The sequence below is a fragment of the Asterias amurensis genome, chromosome 4 (genome assembly GCF_032118995.1).
Source record: "Asterias amurensis chromosome 4, ASM3211899v1".
NCBI lineage: Eukaryota > Metazoa > Echinodermata > Asteroidea > Forcipulatida > Asteriidae > Asterias > Asterias amurensis.
In genome coordinates, this window is record NC_092651.1 from 24780769 (window position 1) to 24801853 (window position 21085).

At 38.3% G+C, this 21085-nt stretch overlaps 1 protein-coding gene across 1 annotated transcript in view; it reads left to right on the top strand.

Annotated features, from left to right (window-relative positions):
- The first annotated feature begins 6739 nt into the window (after positions 1 to 6739).
- Positions 6740 to 21085, top strand: part of LOC139936002 (gamma-aminobutyric acid receptor subunit beta-1-like) — a 55073-nt gene continuing 40727 nt past the window's right edge. The window contains exons 1-3 of the mRNA XM_071930696.1: positions 6740 to 6848; positions 7062 to 7159; positions 12195 to 12262. Of these exons, the coding sequence (XP_071786797.1) occupies positions 6751 to 6848; positions 7062 to 7159; positions 12195 to 12262 (264 nt within the window). The 5' untranslated portion in view covers positions 6740 to 6750. The remainder of the gene's footprint in view (positions 6849 to 7061; positions 7160 to 12194; positions 12263 to 21085) is intronic.

A 21085-nucleotide genomic window follows, 5' to 3' on the forward strand; every position in this document is an offset into this window, starting at 1 on the left:
TTACATTATGTCTTCTTCCCCGATGAACCTCAATGCCCCGTAAAGACCTTCAAAGGTCATCTCATCTATGTTATGGTCCGCAAGGAATAGGAATGTCCAATAAACGGACAAGCTGTGCCATCGCCGCCCAACGGTCCTTTCTCCCTGTTTCACTTTCAAAGAAATCAATATTATATTATGATCTGACAGCTCGCTCCTTTATCGATCCCCATTCCACAATTTCTTTCTCCCCTTTTCCAAAATAAGGAGACATAATTTGATAAAAAAGCGTCGTGTAACAAGATAAACCGGTTTGTTGAGAAATGATGAAACAAAAAACACATTAGAGTGCCTTTGGCATTTAGATTTGGGTGACATGGTGGAAGGGGAGTCCTACCACAAAAAATACAATACAAACAGTATCGTTGTTTTTGGATATGATGTAGGTATCTATAACCTAAACCAAACAGTGTGTAGGCCCTAAGATCGGTTGAGGAGCAAGTGTTGTAAGGTTTGTGGTGCTCTTCACAAACTACCACTGCGGTCGTTTGGTGCAGTTCGCGGATCAATTTTCCAAACATCGCGAGCTGAGATTTTAATATCTTCAAGACTGCAGGGAGATTGTTCGAACAGCAGGTGAACATTGTATGGAGAGAGGGGCGATGCTTGTATATGGAGAGAAAAAACCTCTCCCATCCCGGGGGTACATTAGCTTCGCAAAATCCAGGTGCTTCGTCTAATTATTCAACTTCACTGTTTCCTAGCAAGACACCAATTTGACAAAATTACATATATTTTTTCGAAACGTAGCTGCTTGGTTGTTAACTGTCACTTGGCATTCGATGCATGAAGTTTTTTTCTTTTTGGACTTTCCTTGTTTGCAAAAAAATAAAATACAGCATGCGTTTTTAGAGTATGCCTCTAGGTTTGATGCGTTTAATTCAATATCCAACTGAAGCATGGTCATGAATAAATGCAAGCGCACGGATGATGTTTTGAAAAACTTCTTTTTTGAATAGATATTTCCAATCTAAGAGAAACGCTCCCTTGTAGTGTGCATGTCTGGAAACTTTGTGCTCAGGGGGCACCTTGTATTATTTAAAATTCTACCCTGAAAAAAGGGTTCGGGTGTTTAATGTTCACAATCGATGCTTAGAGAAAGGTCATTTGTTTAATACAATCCCCGACCTACTAAATGTGCCGCTTGTTTTCTAGAACACACATACACTAATGGCTGCTAATTCCCTGGCTGTGTAACCCTCTGGTCGAGGGATGTTTACTCATCCGTTACCATGGCAACCCAACCCCGACAACGGTTGGTAACTCACACAGGAGGCCGACAGGAAACTTAAAAGCCTTGGACCGGGGGAGAACGGCCCTGGGGTGTGTCACTTCACGGCAAAGGCTCACGGACAACGACCGCGGTTTTTTCCTTCTATCCCCTCCCCTTCACCCCCCCCCACCGCTATCGACGCCGGCAATCGGCCTTCTTCGTGATCCTAAACTCGGTGCTCTCCCCATAGTGCCACGAGAAGCGTTTTTGCTATTAAAGGATTAAACCACAAACGCGGTATAAAAACACCACTGCGAGCGTGGGATTTACCCCGTCCTGGTTTTTTAAGGGGGGGGGGGGGGTGCACGGGACACATTTTGTATCTACCACTGTTTATTTCACAAAGAGTTACTGATTCCTTTACTGTGATGTAAACACCATTGCCCGCAGCGCCTCCTTAATTTAATAAACTTCATTATTTTAGTGGTCGATGCCCCAGTTTGCCGGGGTAGAGATCGTTACACGGGTACATTATACGAAATGTCAGAAGTCTGATACTATACATCCAATACACGGTAGAGAGAAGTTCGTAGAGAGTATTGCATTTGAGCCTACATGTCCTTGGTTGGCAGCTCGGCGAGTCGATTGCGTTGGGATGGGTGGACCTGGGAGTCAAGAGATATTCTGCGTTATGGGTTGTCATTCAGCGGTTGCATTATAGACGTTATCAGACAAACGAACCTGCTTCTTTTAACCCTTGGATTATTTCCCAACCCGGAGTTTTTATCAGAGAATTGCATTTACTCTACATCACATTATGATGCTGTGATCATTACTATAGTGTGGAGTGAAGGCTTAAACGCAATTCAGTATTGGTTAATGAGTGCTGACACGTTATAGGAAAAAAAAGACAAACAGAAGACATTTTATTTTAGGATGACAAAGGCACGAGATGGGAGATATGTTTACTTTGGCTGTATGAAAACAGTGAGTGGTTTGGACTTTGGAAATTAATTGCAATAAATTATTAAATAATGGGATATGATAATGAATCCTTTATGATGCTTCTGATTTAAGTACATGTATATGAAGACCGCATTGTCTGCATAGTGGCTTGACTTGTAGAGGGGGGTAACGCTCGAGCTGGGGTTGGAACGTTTAAAGCACTGCCATGCAGCTTACACATTTACATGTCTAGCGCTGATTCCAACGTAGAACATTAATGAACGGTCTTAAACCTTGCTTGGACATTTTGCATGCAAGAGAGGGCTTAAAGTCTAAAAGGTACATAATTGAATGATAGCAAACGACATCGTTTGAGGATTTTCTTGCAAAGCCGAACCAAAAAGGATGAGGTCGGAAGGTCGAGAGGGATGTCCCCGTATGGGTTCTTAGTAACCTGGTTTGGCATGTTCTGCTGATTATAGAAAAAAAGAAAGAAAATAAAACGCGGGAAACATTTTAAGCGGGAATCTATAGCATGGTGGCCGCGCGGGAATAGGCCTAATTTCAGCATGCGCGAGTCTCTGGAGTGCAAGCCCGGTGCTCGATTGTACGAGATAACCCATAATCTGATTTGCTAGAAGCTCAAGCCATCAGTCACGGTAAATATTGTGATGTGTAGTCCCCTTTCTATATATTATTATGCTTCTTATATTAATGCATGGTCCCGGGCCACTCTCTCTGTGAGGGGATGATTTCTGATGGCGTGTCTCACTCTATCTCTCTCGCTTGTAATTAAGAAAGGTACACAAAGATTCGCCCAGCTTTAAAAACGATGAGAGCTCACCGGTTTATCATTTGATGGATGTTGTGAGATTGCATGGAGGTGATTAACGTGGGGTCATCCGTTCCAAATGTATAGCAAGACCTATCAGACTTTACCGTTGGTATTTTTTTACTAACTTTTAGTTAGTTACTCTTATTGTAGGGTTAATATTAACATTTTTGTAGATAAGTATGGTAAAATAAATTGTAAAAAATGATTCGTTCAGAGCGCGATTATTTTAGAAGTGAGGTGAAGAACTGATATAACAGGCAGTCGACGTTTCAGCCGGTCTACTCTGATGGTCTTCTTGGTTCACACAATTGGAAACGGGGTTGTGTTCTGAGGTGTCAACTATTGTCAATTAATATGTTGTACTGCACTGTATAAAATGTTGCTGCAATCCTTTTTACTTGTATCCAAGTTTAGATGTTAACTGTCACGTTCTGGAGCTTTTTATCTATTTATCAAGCACATTTTGTTTCTTTGTTATTATTTGAAAGATTGAACACTAACGATTTGTGAAACCTCATTAATATGTCCTTGTGGACCATTCCGTTTTTCTTTTCCTTGTCTAAGCACTTAACAGTTTCCCGTAGACTTTGTGCACAAATTTATGTAGCGCACCCACGTATCTATTACTGGAGTAAGATTTCGTCTCTTTATTAAAAGTTACGTTACTTCAGAGGGAGTCGTTTCTCACAACGTTAATACTATCAACAACTCTCCATTGCTCGTTACCAAGTCTGTTTGTATGCTACAGTTATTTTGAGTGTGTACCAAAAGTGTCCAGTGCCTTTAATTTGAGAAAATTTTAGTCGTAACACAACCAGTTCGTCACCGTTACTCGGTACACCCATCTCTGATTGGTTATCGATCATCCGTTATCGAACATAATTCCCGTTTATTTGTTGTGGCCAGGAACCAATTTCATAGAGCTGCTTAAGCACAAAATTTTGCTTAAGGAAAAAAATCCTTGCTTAGTGAAATCAGATTACCGGCCAAGACTCCACTTAATTGTTATGCTAAGTAAGCAACAGCTAAATACCAATCATAAGCAATGTATATGGCATGAAATTTTGGCCAGTAACATGTGTAAAACAAGCGAGCTATTTTCGTGCTTAAGCAAAAAATTTGCTTAAGCAGCTCTATGAAATTGGCCCCAGGTATAAATCTAGAGGTGACACCGTGGCGTGGGATGAAATTTCCGTACCTATGTTGTGATACATCATTTGTGCATATCATGCAATTAAAGGCATGATTTACTCTCACACCTATAAATGTTTGCTTTGTCGAGAAGGGGCCTTGAAGAAACGACCTGCTCCACCCCTCAGGAGTCGGTTCGTTTCAGGAGAGAGATAAACTTTTCTGCATTCTTCGCGCTCCGTCGCGTCGTCGCGAATCCAATCTTTTTTTTTCAGGTCGAATCAATTCACAGTTTTATCTGAAAGGTTAGCACTTACTAAACTTCAATATTTATTTTCTTTTTGTGCCCCGGATGAACAATTATTGGAGTACAAAATTTGGCATAACATGACGATGACTAGAGCAAACTAGTCGATACGACGTTGAGGCCAAATTTAGAACTCACTCCGCGGTTGTGCAGTTAAAACGATATTAAGTTCAGGTAGTAGTCCCGGCGATTTTCTATCTTCCGCCGATGTAAGACCGATTTTTAGAACTGAAAAGTCTCCCGTACAATCCCAAAAAATCTGCTCCGCGGTAGTAGAGTATAATATAGCAAGACAGTTCTCTAAAGAACAAACTCTACCTGGCAAGTAGACACACATGGTGTTACCGCAAACCAAACATATATTAATACCTCACCATGCATTGCCTCGTATTCCATTAACATGAAAGTTATTCACAATGCGTTTGATTCAATCTGATACAGCTTCTCTAAAAACATGTATACATCTCGCAAGGTGTACCTTATAATTCAAACATTGTTCACGCACACTCATAAATGTCATTTTGTTGTCTTGTTGTCACGACCAATCATTTCCTTTTGTGAAGAATCTACCTCAGCTTAGGCATAAATACTCGAACGAAAACGTTGTTGGGGCAGCATTGTTCCTTTTGTTTCACAGCCAATACAAGTGCTTTTGCGTCAGCCCATTTGAAAGTTTATTAGTTCAAGTAATTTTGTTAGTTTAAGTAATTTTGTAGTAATTTTTAAGTAACTACCGAACAAAGAGCATTGTTGCATGTGTGTCTGTGGCCCATTCGTTACATCGCACATATGTGACGTCATTGTCCTTCGCCCCTGTTTGTTTTATGCTATTGAGTAAACTCCAAGGGAATCATCAGCTTTAAAGTGCTTACGAGCGAAACATATAAAAGCTGACAGCGTTTTGCTGCTTGCCGTAGTACTAATTAAAGTGGATTGGGTGGTTTGGATTTGTACAGCTACGTATTACCATTTTGTATGCTGCAAAAACTGTTAAAGTTATCAGCATGGTTGTTTCATTTCATTTTTATTTCATTTTATTTGCCAGCAAACATGAAAAACGTATTAAAAACTTGCACATATTTACATAAACAAGCAATATAATGGTATTAATAAGAATGCAAATATGTAAAAACACTAGCAAGTTACTGAGAAACCTGGCCTGGCCGCGGGCAGATACAAGGATTGTGTAGGAAACACCTCCAGTGGGGGTGGAACAAAACAAAAGACAAGAACCCTGGCAGGGAAAGCCAATAGCGACGACAGAAAGTCACTTTCAAAATGGCTGAACTTGTTAAAACGCCAAATCGTTATATAAACGCCAAAGAGAGAATAGAAGTTTAGCATTATCTGCCTTCAATATAACACAAATGCAATGGTGTTTGCAGATATTACTGTTATTCTAACCCATTTGATGTTAAATTTGATTCCCTTTTGCTACCTATTTGTGACAACCCCAAAGCGTTAATTTTAACAATCCAGTTTTTTTTGCAGTGTAGCTAGGAACTTTGCACTAAATGCTAAGACCTCCCCAAGACGTTACAAAAACCAAAGACGTCCAAAATACTACTCGAGGAAAACACACAGTTGAGAAGAATTTGAGACTTAAACAAGCCAAGGAAAAAACACATCTAGGAACTGATGTTCCTCCAAAGGAAGAGGCATATTAAAAAAAAACATGAGCAGTGTTGCTTGGCTGTCCTCCACACTCGTATGCACACACGAGCACAGAGACGAATATACTCTCTTAAGTCATAGCGAAGGAGGGCACGTTACCGAATCAATCCGACCGGAAAACACGCTAATGGCGGGAGTCATATTTGCTAATGAAACCACAACAGCAATCTTATAAAAAACCAGAAATGACTGAAACACATCCGCGAAATACAACCGTCAATCGGTACTGGTCAAGTGCGCTCTACTCCATGCCCGACTCCGTTGGAAAAACCACTCGCTGTCAAAAAATTCCAGGACTATAATGTAAAAGAAGTTCTCTCTCTATAACATACTACTACAGGCATGCGCACTAGATGCGTGCGGTGCTGATCTTTCTGTTTCGTCTTTATACGCACAGCAATGAGGTCTATGCGTCTTTTCCTATACCGCCGCTGCTGTACAGCAGCAACCTGAGTGTGTGGAGTAATTTTGGAGTCCCCGTGTGGCACGGGAGCACGCGCCGTGTATTTAGCGAGGTTAGCGCGACTTTGATATGAACGTCTACACTGCTCAAACCATAAGGCAGTACTTCATCTATACCTCATCTCTTCGTCTACTGCAATTGTTATGGTCATCATGAACGTGGGTTTACTCGTGACAGCTTTCGTGGAATTATGGAGTATTTTTTTGCTTTTCGTTCACGTCCTGGACGTCGGGAACTGCAGGTAAGCGTAATTCATTTAAAGGTGGTTATCATTTTGCTTTCTACCGTAGACAGCACCGGGCCCCATTGCACCAGATGTCGTGTATAAACATAACAGCGGTTCTCTCGTGTATACACCAACGTTAAACCATGTACTATGATTAGAACAGTTGTGTGATTCCGAAGGTTGTCAACCTACATACTTATATATTTCCCCTTTTTCTTCTTACTCTAGTGCGGTGGAGTACTATAGTGGAATGTCTGACAATATATCGGCTGCCATCAAACGCATGACCGAGGGGTATGACATTCGACTTAGGCCCCGTTTCGGAGGTAGGTGGCAGTTACTTTCCCCCAAAAACAGGTGGACACTTAGTCCTTGTTTTTACCACAATCATGTAAACAACAACAACCGACCATTCTTGCATAACATCTTGCGTTTTGTTTACCATGAACTCTATTCATATTTAGATTGACATGTTTATGTTAATTACTTGCTATTTTTAGATCAAAGACCGGAACTCTGATATAGTATACAAGGTCAAGTGATATTAAATAATTTCCCCAGACCATGATCGATTTTCCCTAAAATTGTTATCGAACGTTGGATGGGGGAAATGCATGGTCTCTCTCGCGTGAATGTTAACACATGAACGACAAATTGCATCTCATTAAAGGCACTGCACACTATTGGTAATTGTCAAAGACCAGTATTCCCACTCGGTGTATCGCAACATATGCATAAAATAACAAACCTGTGCAAATTTTGGCTCAATTGGTTATCGAAGTTGTAAGTGAATAATGAAAGAAAAAAAAAACCTGGTTGCATTACTTTGTGTGCTTTCAGATGCATATTACAAGGCTTCAGGTCTGAAGTATTTTATTATTTGAGTGAAAAATTACCTCTTTCTCAAAAACGACGTTACTTCAGAGGGAGCCTTTTTCTCATAATCTTTTGTCTATTAACAGCTCTCCATTGCCCCAAGTATGTTTTACATGCTAAGAAATATTTTGATACCAATAGTATACAGTGCATTTAAACAAATACTTACATGTGAGTAAGACTTACATCTTATTCTTGGTGGAGAAAATTAATCAAGTTAATAAATAGCTTTATATCTTAAAGTTCGTTTTGTTGCATGAAACTGTTACATTTAGTTTAGGCAACTCAATTTCCAAAGGCACAGTCTCTTCTCATTAATTGAAGTCACAATTGGTTCTGGGATTTCTCATATAGCAAATGTATTAGTTTTGGTTTTACGGGTTCGAACCGCCCTCGCCTATCCTTTACAGTGGTTTATTGAGTAAGAAATCAATCTGCTCTAGAATGCACGAGTCGTGGGTTCGAATCCTTGTGCCAGCATATAATATAAAGTGCATCATAATAACTGAGATAGACAGTTGCCTTCGTATATAATATAAGTGCAAAGCCACTAAGTGCTCAAATTTGATAAACCTATTGCTTTTCAATATTTGAGCAAGTGCTTTCATGAAGTACCTAGTGTAAATTTTCGTGTAAAAAAACAAAAAATATAAATTGTGAATATTCACGTCATCAATTGTTCTTTGAATACATCTTAAGAAAACCAGTGTAAGAAAGTGCCACGTTCTCGTGATAAGAAGCAAAATCCTTTTTTCTTCGGTCAGGGATTTTTAGGCACCATCAAATCATGCTTTTCTTGGTTCTTCGATCAAATTTAAGCAGGGGGTATTTTAGGGGTTAGTTCACCGCCTTCGATGGTATTTTGGACCCAAAGGGTTCCGGTGAAATTGATATTGGTATGGACTTTAACAAAAAGACATCCGATTGTTTGGTTATCTTAAAATTCGAATAAACTTCAACCGTACGAGAAAAAAAGATGCCTCTCAGAGCAACAAAAAACTGCAGCTATAGGGTTGAAAAGTCAGGCCATTTTATTTTGTATATATAGCATCGGTTGTAAGGAGTTTGCAACAGCTAATTATAATTTCTCAAAACAATAATATGGTATAAGTTTTTTACAACAATGAAAGTATTCCTTTTATTATCGACATGAAGAATGTGAACATGACTAAATTGAAAAGAAAATGGGTGTCTTCCAATTTCATTTGACCGCTTTTCATGAAAGAGAAATGCTCCAAGGGTTAAGTGCAGATGGCACCCCTTAATTTATCAATTAGCCCCGCCCCACTTTGATATGAAGCACGTTTCTGACCTTCATAACGTGTATTTCAACTCGAACCTTGCTCCATATATGAACATATCAGCATATGCCTTCTTGTGTAAGACAATGTAATGGCGTTTAAAAGGTTAATTAAATTACTGGTCATTAGGGAATATTAGGTTAAATTCAAACCCCGAGTTCTTAATGAACACACCATCCCAGCTAACCTGTGCAAATGTATTCAAATAAGAGGACCCCGTATTTACTGGAAAAAGGGTAACTACTTTTAATTTAATTTTATTAAATTTAAAACATTTGTTTATGCTTATTTATTTATTTATTTTTTTATCATTTCATCTTTCTACACAAAAATCCTCCAAAAAGAAACGGAAAACAAAATCATTTCAAATGCTTTCCGATAAGGTCTAGTGGTTCAGAATAATACCAAAGAAAAACATAAACCAAATTCAATATTTTGCAGGAATTCTAGGGCCTCAACCTCTTAACCTTTGCAAACATTCTTATTTCGATCTCGGCAACCGAAATAAGCAATATTGATTTTGGGAAAAATCTTCTTAATTCAATGTTCATAAACGTAACCATTGGTACTTGTATGCACTTTACAACCAGTGAGCTTTAAGACCCCCCAATTGCCTTCGACAATTAGCAATTCTGCAATTTGTCTTTAAATCTCTTCATTAATTGTGATTCATTTACTAAGGAGTTCATGGAAACTCTTATCCTGTATTGTTAAACCCTGTCTCGACAACTCTTGCCTGATCGAGCATTTTGATAAAGACCAATAATTGAATTAATATTTGTTATACGAAGTAGAAACCGTCGGTTGAATCGTCCACTCAGTGACACTGCGTTCAATGACATGATCAAGACAAAGTGGTGAATAGGCTCAGAAGAAAAGGCATACCAATTCGAAGAAAAATACGATAATTTTCACTCTGGAGTGCACTTTCGCACTTAGATCACCTAAATCCAGCTCTGGTCAGTCTGTCTTTGTTTAACTCATAATCAATTTAAAGCCATTGTACACTTTCGGTAAACAGTATTGTCAAAGTCCCATACTTCGTGTATCACAACTTATATATAAAATAACAAACCTGTGAAAATTTAGGCTCAAACGGTCATCGGAGTCGGGAGAAAGTAACGGGAAAACCCACTCTTGTTTCCGCACGTTTCGCCGTGTCATGACATGTGTTTAAAATAAGTCCGTAATTCTCGCTATCGAGAATTGATATTGTTTTAATGTTTTCTCAAAAAGTAAAGCATTTTCAATGGAATAATATTTTAAGAGAAGTCTTTCACCATTACCTTCTGTAAACCCTGTAAATTATTTGTAAATCTGTGCACTTTTTTTTGCTGTACCGAAAGTGTATAATGGCTTTAAATCTACCCAGTCATAATTCCAAGAGGTTTTATTATTTGATAAACAAAAAAATTCACATAAGAATGATAATAATACAACGTAATACATGCTGAGATTGATTAAAAGGATTCGCACGGAATTTGAAATAAATTTTCAGGATAAAACATTTTCTGATTTTCTTTAAAATTATGCCTGGCATTCTCTCGTAATAAATCGTCCATAACATGTAGGCTTTCAGATACACCACCTACTGAACTTCTTAAAGAGCAAAATAATTGATTTCATTTCTGAAATAATTCTACCTTCTTACTATTTTTCATTGATTTCTTCGTTGAAAAAAAAAAGAAAGGAAAAAATTAAACGAACTTACTTTTGTTTTCTTCTGATGATAACTCGAGTCGTCCAGGGTTACTTCTTTTAAAGTCATCTACAAGAAAGAATTTTTGTTATGATGACGCACATTTTAAATGTATTTTTGTGTACGGGTATTAGCAGAAAGATGTTTCTGACATGCTTTCATCTCTCAAATTAAAATTCCTAAAAGGTTAAGGCCATATAAACACATTGAATTGTTTTTCACCTTGAAGCCGATTAGGAGAAATACATTACCAAGAAATATTGTATGAAATTAGATTACTAATAAAAAAATATAAATGGGTTGAATACTGGGATCCAAATCTTACAACTGCTTAAGAAGACAATTCTTTTACTAAGCAAGAGTAAACTGTGCATGGTAACAAAACACAGAGGCTGACTGTGACATGGTACTTTGTTTAGTAACCTTAAATAATAAAATAGTTATGGGTTGAATACTGGGTTCCAAATCTTGCAACTTCTTAAGAAGAAAGTTCTGCTTATAGCACCATTTTTCTACTAAGCAATAGTAAACTGTGCATGGTAACAAAACACAGAGGCTGACTGTGACATGGTACTTTGTTTTGTAACCTTAATCTGGTAAGCGGAATCGTTTTGTGATTAGCTTTGTTTTCGTGTTTTATGAAAATGGACCCTAGACGTGACCAGAACTGTTGGGGAGAGTAAGCAGAGTTTGCTTAGTAGAGTAAGATTATCAACCAAAATAGCATGTATTTTGTGTCACATGTGAATGGTATTCTTGATGCTCAATATTACTGCAAAGAAAGTGGTTAAGAAATATTTTATGGTTAAGCAGTACAATGCAATTTGACCAAAATAATTTGCAAGTTAAAAAGGGAAGGTACACGTTTGGTAATATTGTCAAAGACCAGCCTTCTCACTTGGTGTATCCCAACATAAACATAAAATAACAAGCCTGAGAAAAATCACCCTTTTTGGACGAATTAGTATGCTTTCAGATAGGAGTACGCTAAAATCTTTCTCGCTAGAAGTATTTTATTATTTTAGTGAGAATTTACTATGCTACTACAGAGGGAACCGTTTCCCACACTGTTTTTATACTACCAACAGCTATCCAATGCTCGTTACCAAGTCAGTTTTTAAGTTAATATTTGTTTTGAGTAATTACCAAATGTGTACCTTCCCTTTAAAAATCAGCACGTTCTAACTGGGGAAAAAAAAAAAATTCATGTTATAAATCAAGTTTAAACAGGCGAACAACCGATTATATTGACCAAAGGAGAACAAATTACGGAAACGAAAGTTGAAATAAAATAAAACATACACTGTACATCTCGAATAACACTGCGAAATCTCGAATAACACTTCCAAATTCTCCTCATATTAACATAATGCAGACAAAGGTGAATTATACACCCACTTACGTCAACCTATTTTAAAAATATCCAACAAAAAGAAAGTGAACTTATTCTAAGTTGAAACTAATCTTTGGCTTTATGTTTTATAGGTCCCTCCATTAACGTTGGTATTGAGATAGAAGTAATATCCATCAACAGCATATCGGAGGTCAATATGGTAAGTTTGATTTTCTTTTTTACTTTTTAGTTTGTTGAAAAGCAGAGTTTAGAAAACGTGACTCCATTTTTTAATGATAGAAAGTTGTTTATCCTTGTTCCTGTTTTTCCCTTTGTGAGCGAAAGTTGTGAAAAGTGCTGTCCAGTTATTAAACAGTTACTTACGCCATTGTCACAAACAACTTATTATCTTGGTGTTCGAGAATGTCTCGCCTTCAAACCTGTGTTTTTTATACTGTCTGCTTCTTTGAAATCCATGCCTCCTTTGTCTGATTGAAATTTATATTTTAAGATTTCCCGCAGTTTTTCAAAGCTTGCATTGTTTATCGTGTTTTCGTTAATTTATAGAATTTTATATACATTTATTATGTTAATATGGCAAAAAAACTAAACACACAAAAGAAAACCCAAATCAGTTTTCCTTATAATATGTTGACGTCATGACGCTGCCATCTTAACGGTAAAACGATAATGAAACAAATTAAATTGCACAGTCCTAATTATGCCAAGTACAGGCCAATGAGCAACCCTCGTTTGGCATGTAGCCGAGGGCGCCCTACTCTAATGACGTCACATGCATCAAGTCGATTTAAAACCTCCCAGTATGCCATTATGTAAATGGAGTAGGATACCCCTCGACCATGAATTAATCAAATTAGTGTATGACGTGGACTTGTATTCAAAAAAAAACTGTTGAAGATGATGTATCATAACTCTTAGTCACGAATCTGTTATGTTTACATCTTTGCCCTTGCGTATATAAAACTTGTGTAGCAGGCGCGTAATGCAATGGGTTGGTGGGTGGGGTGTTATTCCAAGTATTGGGTCTCCTCGAATCTGAATTTGAATCTAAAATTATATGATCGGCAAATTATCGTAATGGAAGCATTACACCAACTTTTTGTAGAGAAGACAGAGAAGAAATTTAAGTTTAAGACATAGAAGGAAAGCCTCTATAATATGGAATACCCACGTAGCTAGGTATGGACTTAAAACCCCAATCCACACGCAAGGCTCCGGTCCAGGATTCGAACCGGGTGCACAGAGGCGAAAGGCAGGGACAGAAACCACTGAGCCAACAAAGACTTCCAAAACTCATCGTTTGGGTAACCAGACTAATGATGCGTCTTTGAAGAAGCAAACTCGCTTTCAAAGTATGACATTTTGGGTTATTACCATGAGAATGGTGCTTCTAGAGCTTTGTATTCTTGCTGTTAGGAATCTGGCGCTATTTTATTGATTAGTTGTTTGGATATTTACAAATAACAACAACTTGCACAAAACAAGGTGTGACTGGTCAAAGTAGCTCTCTAAACTGACCTGGGCCCAATTTCATAGAGCTGCTTAAGCAAACAAATTTGCTTAAGCAAAAAAATCATTGCTTAGTAAAATCAGTTTACCGGCCAAGACTCCACTCAATTGTTATGCTAAGTAAACAACAGCTAATACTAGTCATAAGCAATGTATATGGCATGAAATTTTGGCCAGTAACATGTGTAAAATAAGCGAGCTATTTTCGTGCTTAAGCAAATTTTTTGCTTAAGCAGCTCTATGAAATTGGCCCCTGACGTTGCTTGCCTTATAACATATTTAACTGCAAGATTTATAATACATTGTCACAATATTCATCACTTCGAAAGTTGTGCTGAGTTTGATATCTGATAATTCCCATTCCTTTCCTAAAGTGCCGACTTTTTGCGCTCAATTGTTGGGTGGGTGTTTGGGGGGGGGGGGGTTGCAATGACAAGGTGGCCATCCTGTTATGCGAGATGTTTTTATGCACGATATTCAAAGGTTTTGCCCATAGCAGGTTTAGCACGCCATTACAATATTCTGGTTTTGTTTGACATAATATCTCTGCACAACAAGCCGCAGCAAACGAGCAATAACATGTCTTGTACTCCTGGATCAATCCCGGTAGAATTGCCTAGTAAGCACTTTACAAGTGGACTGTCAACCAGACTGAAGTACCGACCATAGTCCCCCCTTCACCGCCTTCAAGGGTCGAGTATGAACTTATGTGTGTATTAAAACCGTTTGATATAAAAAACGGTTAGCGGCAATGCAGCAATTTCTTAAGCTGATAGTTAACATCAAAGCAAGCGCAATTATGTATGCATGTATTATTTACTTTGGACGAGATTACCAAAGCGAATTTTCCACTTTCATTTAATCATAAACGAGATTGCTCTGAACGTTGAGGGCAGCATAGAACTGATGGTGGTCATCAATTTAGGATACACTGTTTTTCCCCTACATTTGGACCGATAGGGTAAGATATGCGTGCCCTATTTTTAAAACCTCAATACTGAGGTTTTAAAAAGTTTTCCCCAAAAGTGAGCGTAGGCACTCGCTGAAGTGCACGTGGCATTTACCGTTGTGCCATTTATCGTCATTGATTTGAGAATGGAAATTTGATCTCCTAGTTTAACTCAGGTGGCCATGGGCAGATCAAGTACATAATGCATATTTTGTTAGGTAGAATTAACGTCTGTAGCTTGCGCATACCGATCATGATTTATTTTCCATATAACTCTGATTGTACTTCCAGAAATGCTAAAAGTGCAATACTCCTACAGGTACATTACTCGAAAAACCTTTTAAACTTTTAGAATAGGCGAAGACTGGATCGTTTTACAAATCAAAACATAACGACAGGATGATCAATATTTGGTGCATATTCAAATCGATCCACAACCTATATCGACTATAAAGTGAGTTAATCAATACAGACAAGAGGAACATACCTCTTGCTTATGACGTCACAAGCCCCCAAACGGTCCCCTCACTGGAGGTCAGAGAAGTGCTCTCAATATCTGTGAAGCGTGTTCAGCGCTTATATGCGTGCACGTTTCTACTGTTTGACATCCACTATGGTGCCACTGCAAGGGGTATGTAAGTACACCATGAACTGATATTGAGATTTCTCACGAGGGGCGGGGCTATAGTTGGGGGGGGGGGGGGTCGGTATTGACACTGAATGGTATACCATTGCTGATATATGGCGGAGGATGTCCCAAAAATAGCACCAGTAGACCTACTTCAATCGCTCCTTCCATCTTGTACAGAAGTAACGCCCGTAGAGGCTTCTCTGAATAATTCCTGAGTTTCCCATATCACAATCAGCAGGGGGGGGGGGGGGGGGGGTGATCACAAAATGCCACACATTGAGTAACAACATTCCGCAAAAGCCATTTTGCCTTTTACAAAATATTGAACACTAAAAATTAGAACTCCGACGACTTCCACTCTCTCATGATATTAATCATTACCATATTGGTAAGGTTCCCTGTCTTAATTACCGACTCATACATATTTACTCCAACTATTTGAAAAAGGGGACTGACTATTTTCCCAGCCACCTTCCGTTTGGTAACCTTACTCCAATTAAAGAGATTGAACCAATATCAAATGCTTCGCGGTTAACGTCAAATTTTATTCAAAAAGGCAAAACTTCATCGATTCCACCTTTAAACACAAGTCCTATAAACGTGATCCAGTTACTACCGCAGACAGACACCATAGGGAACTGACGGGTGCAAGGAAATAAGTGTGATTGTGAATTGTCAAAGGATTGTGCGAGAAAAATTACATGGGAATGTACATGCATTACGGGAGGCCCTGTTTTTATTGAGGACGTTCAGACGGTGGCTTTTCCTTCACCCTTTTACACCCCTGTGCGACCAGCATTTTATTATGCAGTGAAAGAATTTCCCTTTTTTGAATCGATTTAGAATGAAATACATCACAATCGAAAAGCATTACAACAGCAGCAGTTTTGGTAAACGGAACACAAATATATCGTGAGACAGGGCTGTCGACCCGCAAGCTGTGATTCCAGGCGGTAGGGACCGTAAGAAGTACCTTAACGCATGAACTCAACACAGGGACTGATTCATTCATTTATATCCAAAAACATGATGCATTTTTTCCCCCAAAAAAGTTTAGAAGAGAGAAAGTGAAGCAGCGGCACATCATTCACCTCTTCACAGCTGTAATCCCTATACGAACCTAAGTCGTGATGCAATTCGTAGGGACCATCATGGATATAAGCAATAACTCCATTCACACTGATTAATAAACTCAACTTCCCATAACATTATGGGACATGCTTTTCAAAAAAAGTGTTTTAGAAGAGCAAAATTGACGTAGTGGTACCTACTTCAACTCTGCACACACCTAATGCGGTCCAAATTGTTATCCCTAATATAAACCCAAGTTGCGGTCCCATTTGTAGGGATCATAGGTGTTGGAGATTTATATCTCCATCACCATGAGAAAATGAGCTCAACTTTTTGACCATTTTATGGATTCATAGCCAATAACAATATTGTAGCATGTTTTACGAAACGGTTGAAAGGGCAACATTTACGTCGTGGTTCCTCTTTCAATTTGTCACACCCAACTTCGACCCAAGGTGTTATCCTCCACAAGCTGAGTTGTGATCACATTTGAAGGAACCAAATGGATGTAAGATATAACTCAAATCACATTTTGAGTCGTGGGTTCGAATCCCACCCGAGTAATATGCCTGTGATTTATTTTCACAGGACTCGGGGAAGTACTGAGTATACAGTGCTTAAAGCCATTATAAACTTTCAGTAAAAAAAAAAAAAGAAAAAAAAAGTTCACAGATTTACAAATAATTTACAGGGTTTACAGAAGGTAATGGTGAAAGACTTCTCTTTGAAATATTGTTCCATGAAATGCTTTACTTATATAAATTCTCGTTAGCGAGAATTACGGATTTATTTTAAACACATGTCATGACAAGAATGGGTTTTCCCGTTATTTTCTCCCGACTCCGATGACCGATTGAACCCAAATTTTCACAGGTTTGTTATTTTATATATAAGTTGTGATACACGAAGTGTGGGACTCGGACAATACTGTTTACCGAAAGTGTATAATGGCTTTAACACATGTCAGTGGATGGGTAAAATCCCAAAATAATTATTCTTTATCCCCGATGCAAAATTAACATCCACAAATCACATTAAAGGCAGTGGACACTATTGGTAATTACGCAAAATGATCTGTTTTAGCACAAAACCTAATTTCGTAACGAGTAATGGGGAGCTGCTGATAGAAAACATTGTGAGAAACGGTTGCCTCTGAAGTAACATTCGAGAAAGAGGTAATTTTCGAGAATTAGATTTCGAAACCTCAGATTTAGAAATGGAGGTCTCGAAATCAAGCATCTAAAAGCACACAACTTCGTGTGACAAGGGTGTTTTCTATGTCATTATCATCTCGCAACTTTGACGACCGATTGAGCTAAAATTTTCACAGGTTTGTTATTTTACGCATATTATGTTGAGACACAAATTTAGAAGACTGGTCTTTGACAATTACCAATAGTGTCCAGTGTCTTTAAAGAATAAGCTCAACTCGTGGACAGATCATTGGATTCCTATCCAATTAAACAACATGGGACTTAACAAAAAAATGTTTGGAAGAGCAACATTTACGCTGTGGTACCACCTCCACAACTCTTCACATCCCAGTATATGCCCAAGGTGTAACTCCCTCACAAACCATAATTGTAACCCCATTCGTATTTGGACTGATCTACAGATTTGGTCTACACTATACGACAACAGCAATCACGATAGCATTATCAAATGTCACATACGGCTTAGAGCGACGTTTGTATATCTGTGTTTGAAAGTGGCCGGCTAAGTACAATATTCGCGGTATACTTGGTTTGCGGTAACACCATTATGTGAATCTTGCCAGGTAGATTATTATTTTTATTTGTTTTTTTTATTATAAAGTTGTAGACATACACAAAAGTTACAAGTTGTACAAGGGCTGTCAAGGTTAAAACAAAAGTATAAAAACTGTCATCAAAAGATGTGTAAAACCAGACCCCTGCCAACGATAAAATATAATAATACAATATAAAAAAGTAGATTGCACTGAAACATTTAACAATCACACAAAACAAAACATTAAAACACAAGCAAATCCAGATTATTGCAAAAAAATGTTTTGCTTGCTTTATAATATATTACCACAGAGTAGATTTTCTGAATTTGGGAGATTTCTTAGTTCTCAAAAAAGATGTTCTGCGTTTTGATATTGGCATTGAGCTAAATTCTAATGTATTTCGTGTTAAGGGAAGATTCCTTTGAAGTGACTGGGGAATAGTGCTTGCAGATGGTTTGCTTTACTGTTGTTTTGCAAACTATTGTTTTTTAATGGGCCCTCTGTGGACGCGTATAAGACTGTTACAGTGAGTTAAGCCGACTTGAGATGAAAGACTTAAAGTTAAAAGGATTACACAACACTACATCACTTTTAATTTGACCTTTGATCAATCAAAAATGAATCAAGGGCGCATGCGGGAATGACGTCATAGCTGACGGGTCGTGATGGAAACACGTAAGCGAGGAGAACATTATTATAAGCTGTAGAACATTGAAGGCACTGGACACTATTGGTATTAAAAATCACTCAAAATAATTGTTAGCATACCAACTTACTTGGTAACGAGTAATGGGGAGAGGTCGATAGTGTAAAACATTGAGAGAAACGGCTCCCTCTGAAGTAATGTAGTTTTGAGAAAGGAGTAATTTCTCAGTAAAATATTTGAATTAATTTCGAGACCTCAAGCGTGAAGTCTCGAAATCAAGCATCTGAAAGCACACAACTTCGTGTGATAAGGTTTTTTTCTTTTTTTTTTCTTCCATTTTTATCTAGCAACGTCGATGGCCAGTTGCTTTCAAATTTTCACAGGTTTGTTGTTTTGTGCATATATGTTGAGACACACCAAGTGAGATGACTGGTCTTTGACAATTATTATCAAGGGCGACCAGTGCCTTTAAAGACAGTGGACACTATTGGTAATTGTCAAAGACTAGTCTTCACAGTTTGTGTATCTCAACATATGCATTAAAATAACAAACCTGGGAAAATTTGAGCTCAATCGGTCGTCGATGTTGCGAGATAATAATGAAAGAAAAAACACCTTTGTCACACGAAGTTGTGTGCTTTCTGATGCTTGATTTCGATTTTTTCAAAAACTACGTCACTTCAGAGGGAGCTGTTTCTCACAACGTTTAAATCCTTAAACCTCTCCCCATTACTCGTAATCAAGAAAGGTTTTATGATGATTATTATGTTGAGTAATTACCAATAGTGTCCACTGCCTTTAAAGCAAAACGAACGAACAGTGCATTGAGAAAACTCAGTGCCCCTAATGTCCGTCTTTGTCCAGGATTCAAGATTCGTGCATTTGATGCCAAAGGACCTGCCTAGAACTCGGACTGCTCTAACTAGGCTTAGATCGTGTACCTTCTCATGGAACACATAACCCTTGTCTAGACAACGAGTTAGTAACGCAGACTAATTCCGGCACACATCTCTCTTTTACCAGTAAACAACACTGCAAAAAACTGCGTGTAAATTCGTAGACAAAACTAAATCAAAATTAACAAATAAATGAGAAAGTAAATGTTTCTTTTCGTCATGAAACGTATGTGACAGGTTGTGGAATAATTTTCCAAGACTATTTCAAGAAATACCAAACATTGCTTTTTTGTTTGAACATTACAGGGAGCTATTTCATTCATTCTTGCACTGGATCTTTTTTTTGATCAACAAGCAAGATTGTTATTCTAAGTGAAATACTTGATGTATTTCGCCGTGCACAGTGAAAATATTTTAAAAGACATACGCGTGTCAATGCATCGATATGTCCAATTTACAATGCCCCCTACAGGTGATGTGTTATTAGTATGAGTGTCTGTCGGGGAGGCGTGATTTTTGGAGCGGAACACAATTTACACTGCTGGACAATTTATTTGGGCTGTAGGTGTACGGAATGCGTGCAAAACTGTGTCTGGCAAGTTGTTTTCCCGGGGATAGTTCTAGGAAATTTGTAGAGTGGTGTGTTTTGGTGATGGTGGGTGATTTATTTGATTTAATTTATTGGTTATTGCATCCCGAATCTCGCCAGTTTAAGTTGGAGTGTTTTGCATTGGTACTTTTCGCAGTAACACACATTCGAGGTCCGTACTCGTTTTGGTATCTCACGGAGATGAGCATACAAACAAGGGAAAATAAAAGGTCTCAGTAAATACCGAGTGCTCACCAAGGAAGTTTTTGTACTATAGTCTATGGAAACATGTGAGTGCAGCGACAAAGGAAAGAACAAACGGGAATCATTTTAGATAATGGGTGCGTTCGTTTAGCTTCCCTGGGTCGACCCCGGTGTGTGGCGTTTTTTTTTTCCAGGACGATCGTGGGTAATTATCTGCACACGTTCGTCCTGGAAAAAGAAAACGCCACACACCGGGGTCGACCAATGGAAGCTCAACGAACGCACCCATTGTGTGTCCAGGTGCTTGTGTGCCAGTCATCGTGGCTCTCTGATTTTTGGGTTCCAGTCTCGCTACCATGGGCAGCGCACCGTATCGACCGCTATCCTCTGCGTACGTCTCTAAGCAAGATATTCTGGAAAAGTAAAGAAAATGGCGCGACGAGATCGTTCACCACTAGGAACGAGGTTGCGAGGTTCCCTACTTAGAGTTGAATATTCGGCAACCATTGTGAATTGGATCAATGATACCAATTAGTTGAACGCCCAACCATCACAACCATAAGACAATGGTCATTTATACACATTCACAATTCGATAATTATATGAAACCATAAGAAGTATTATTAAAATAATGACTAGACATTGTATAGCAATGTTAGAAACCGATTTAACACCAACCATCATGAACATAATTCAATCCTCACGATTAGAAAATATTACATAAAAACATCAAATAAATAAGTACTTTAAAGAATTGGCATAGGCAGTTTAGTTTGT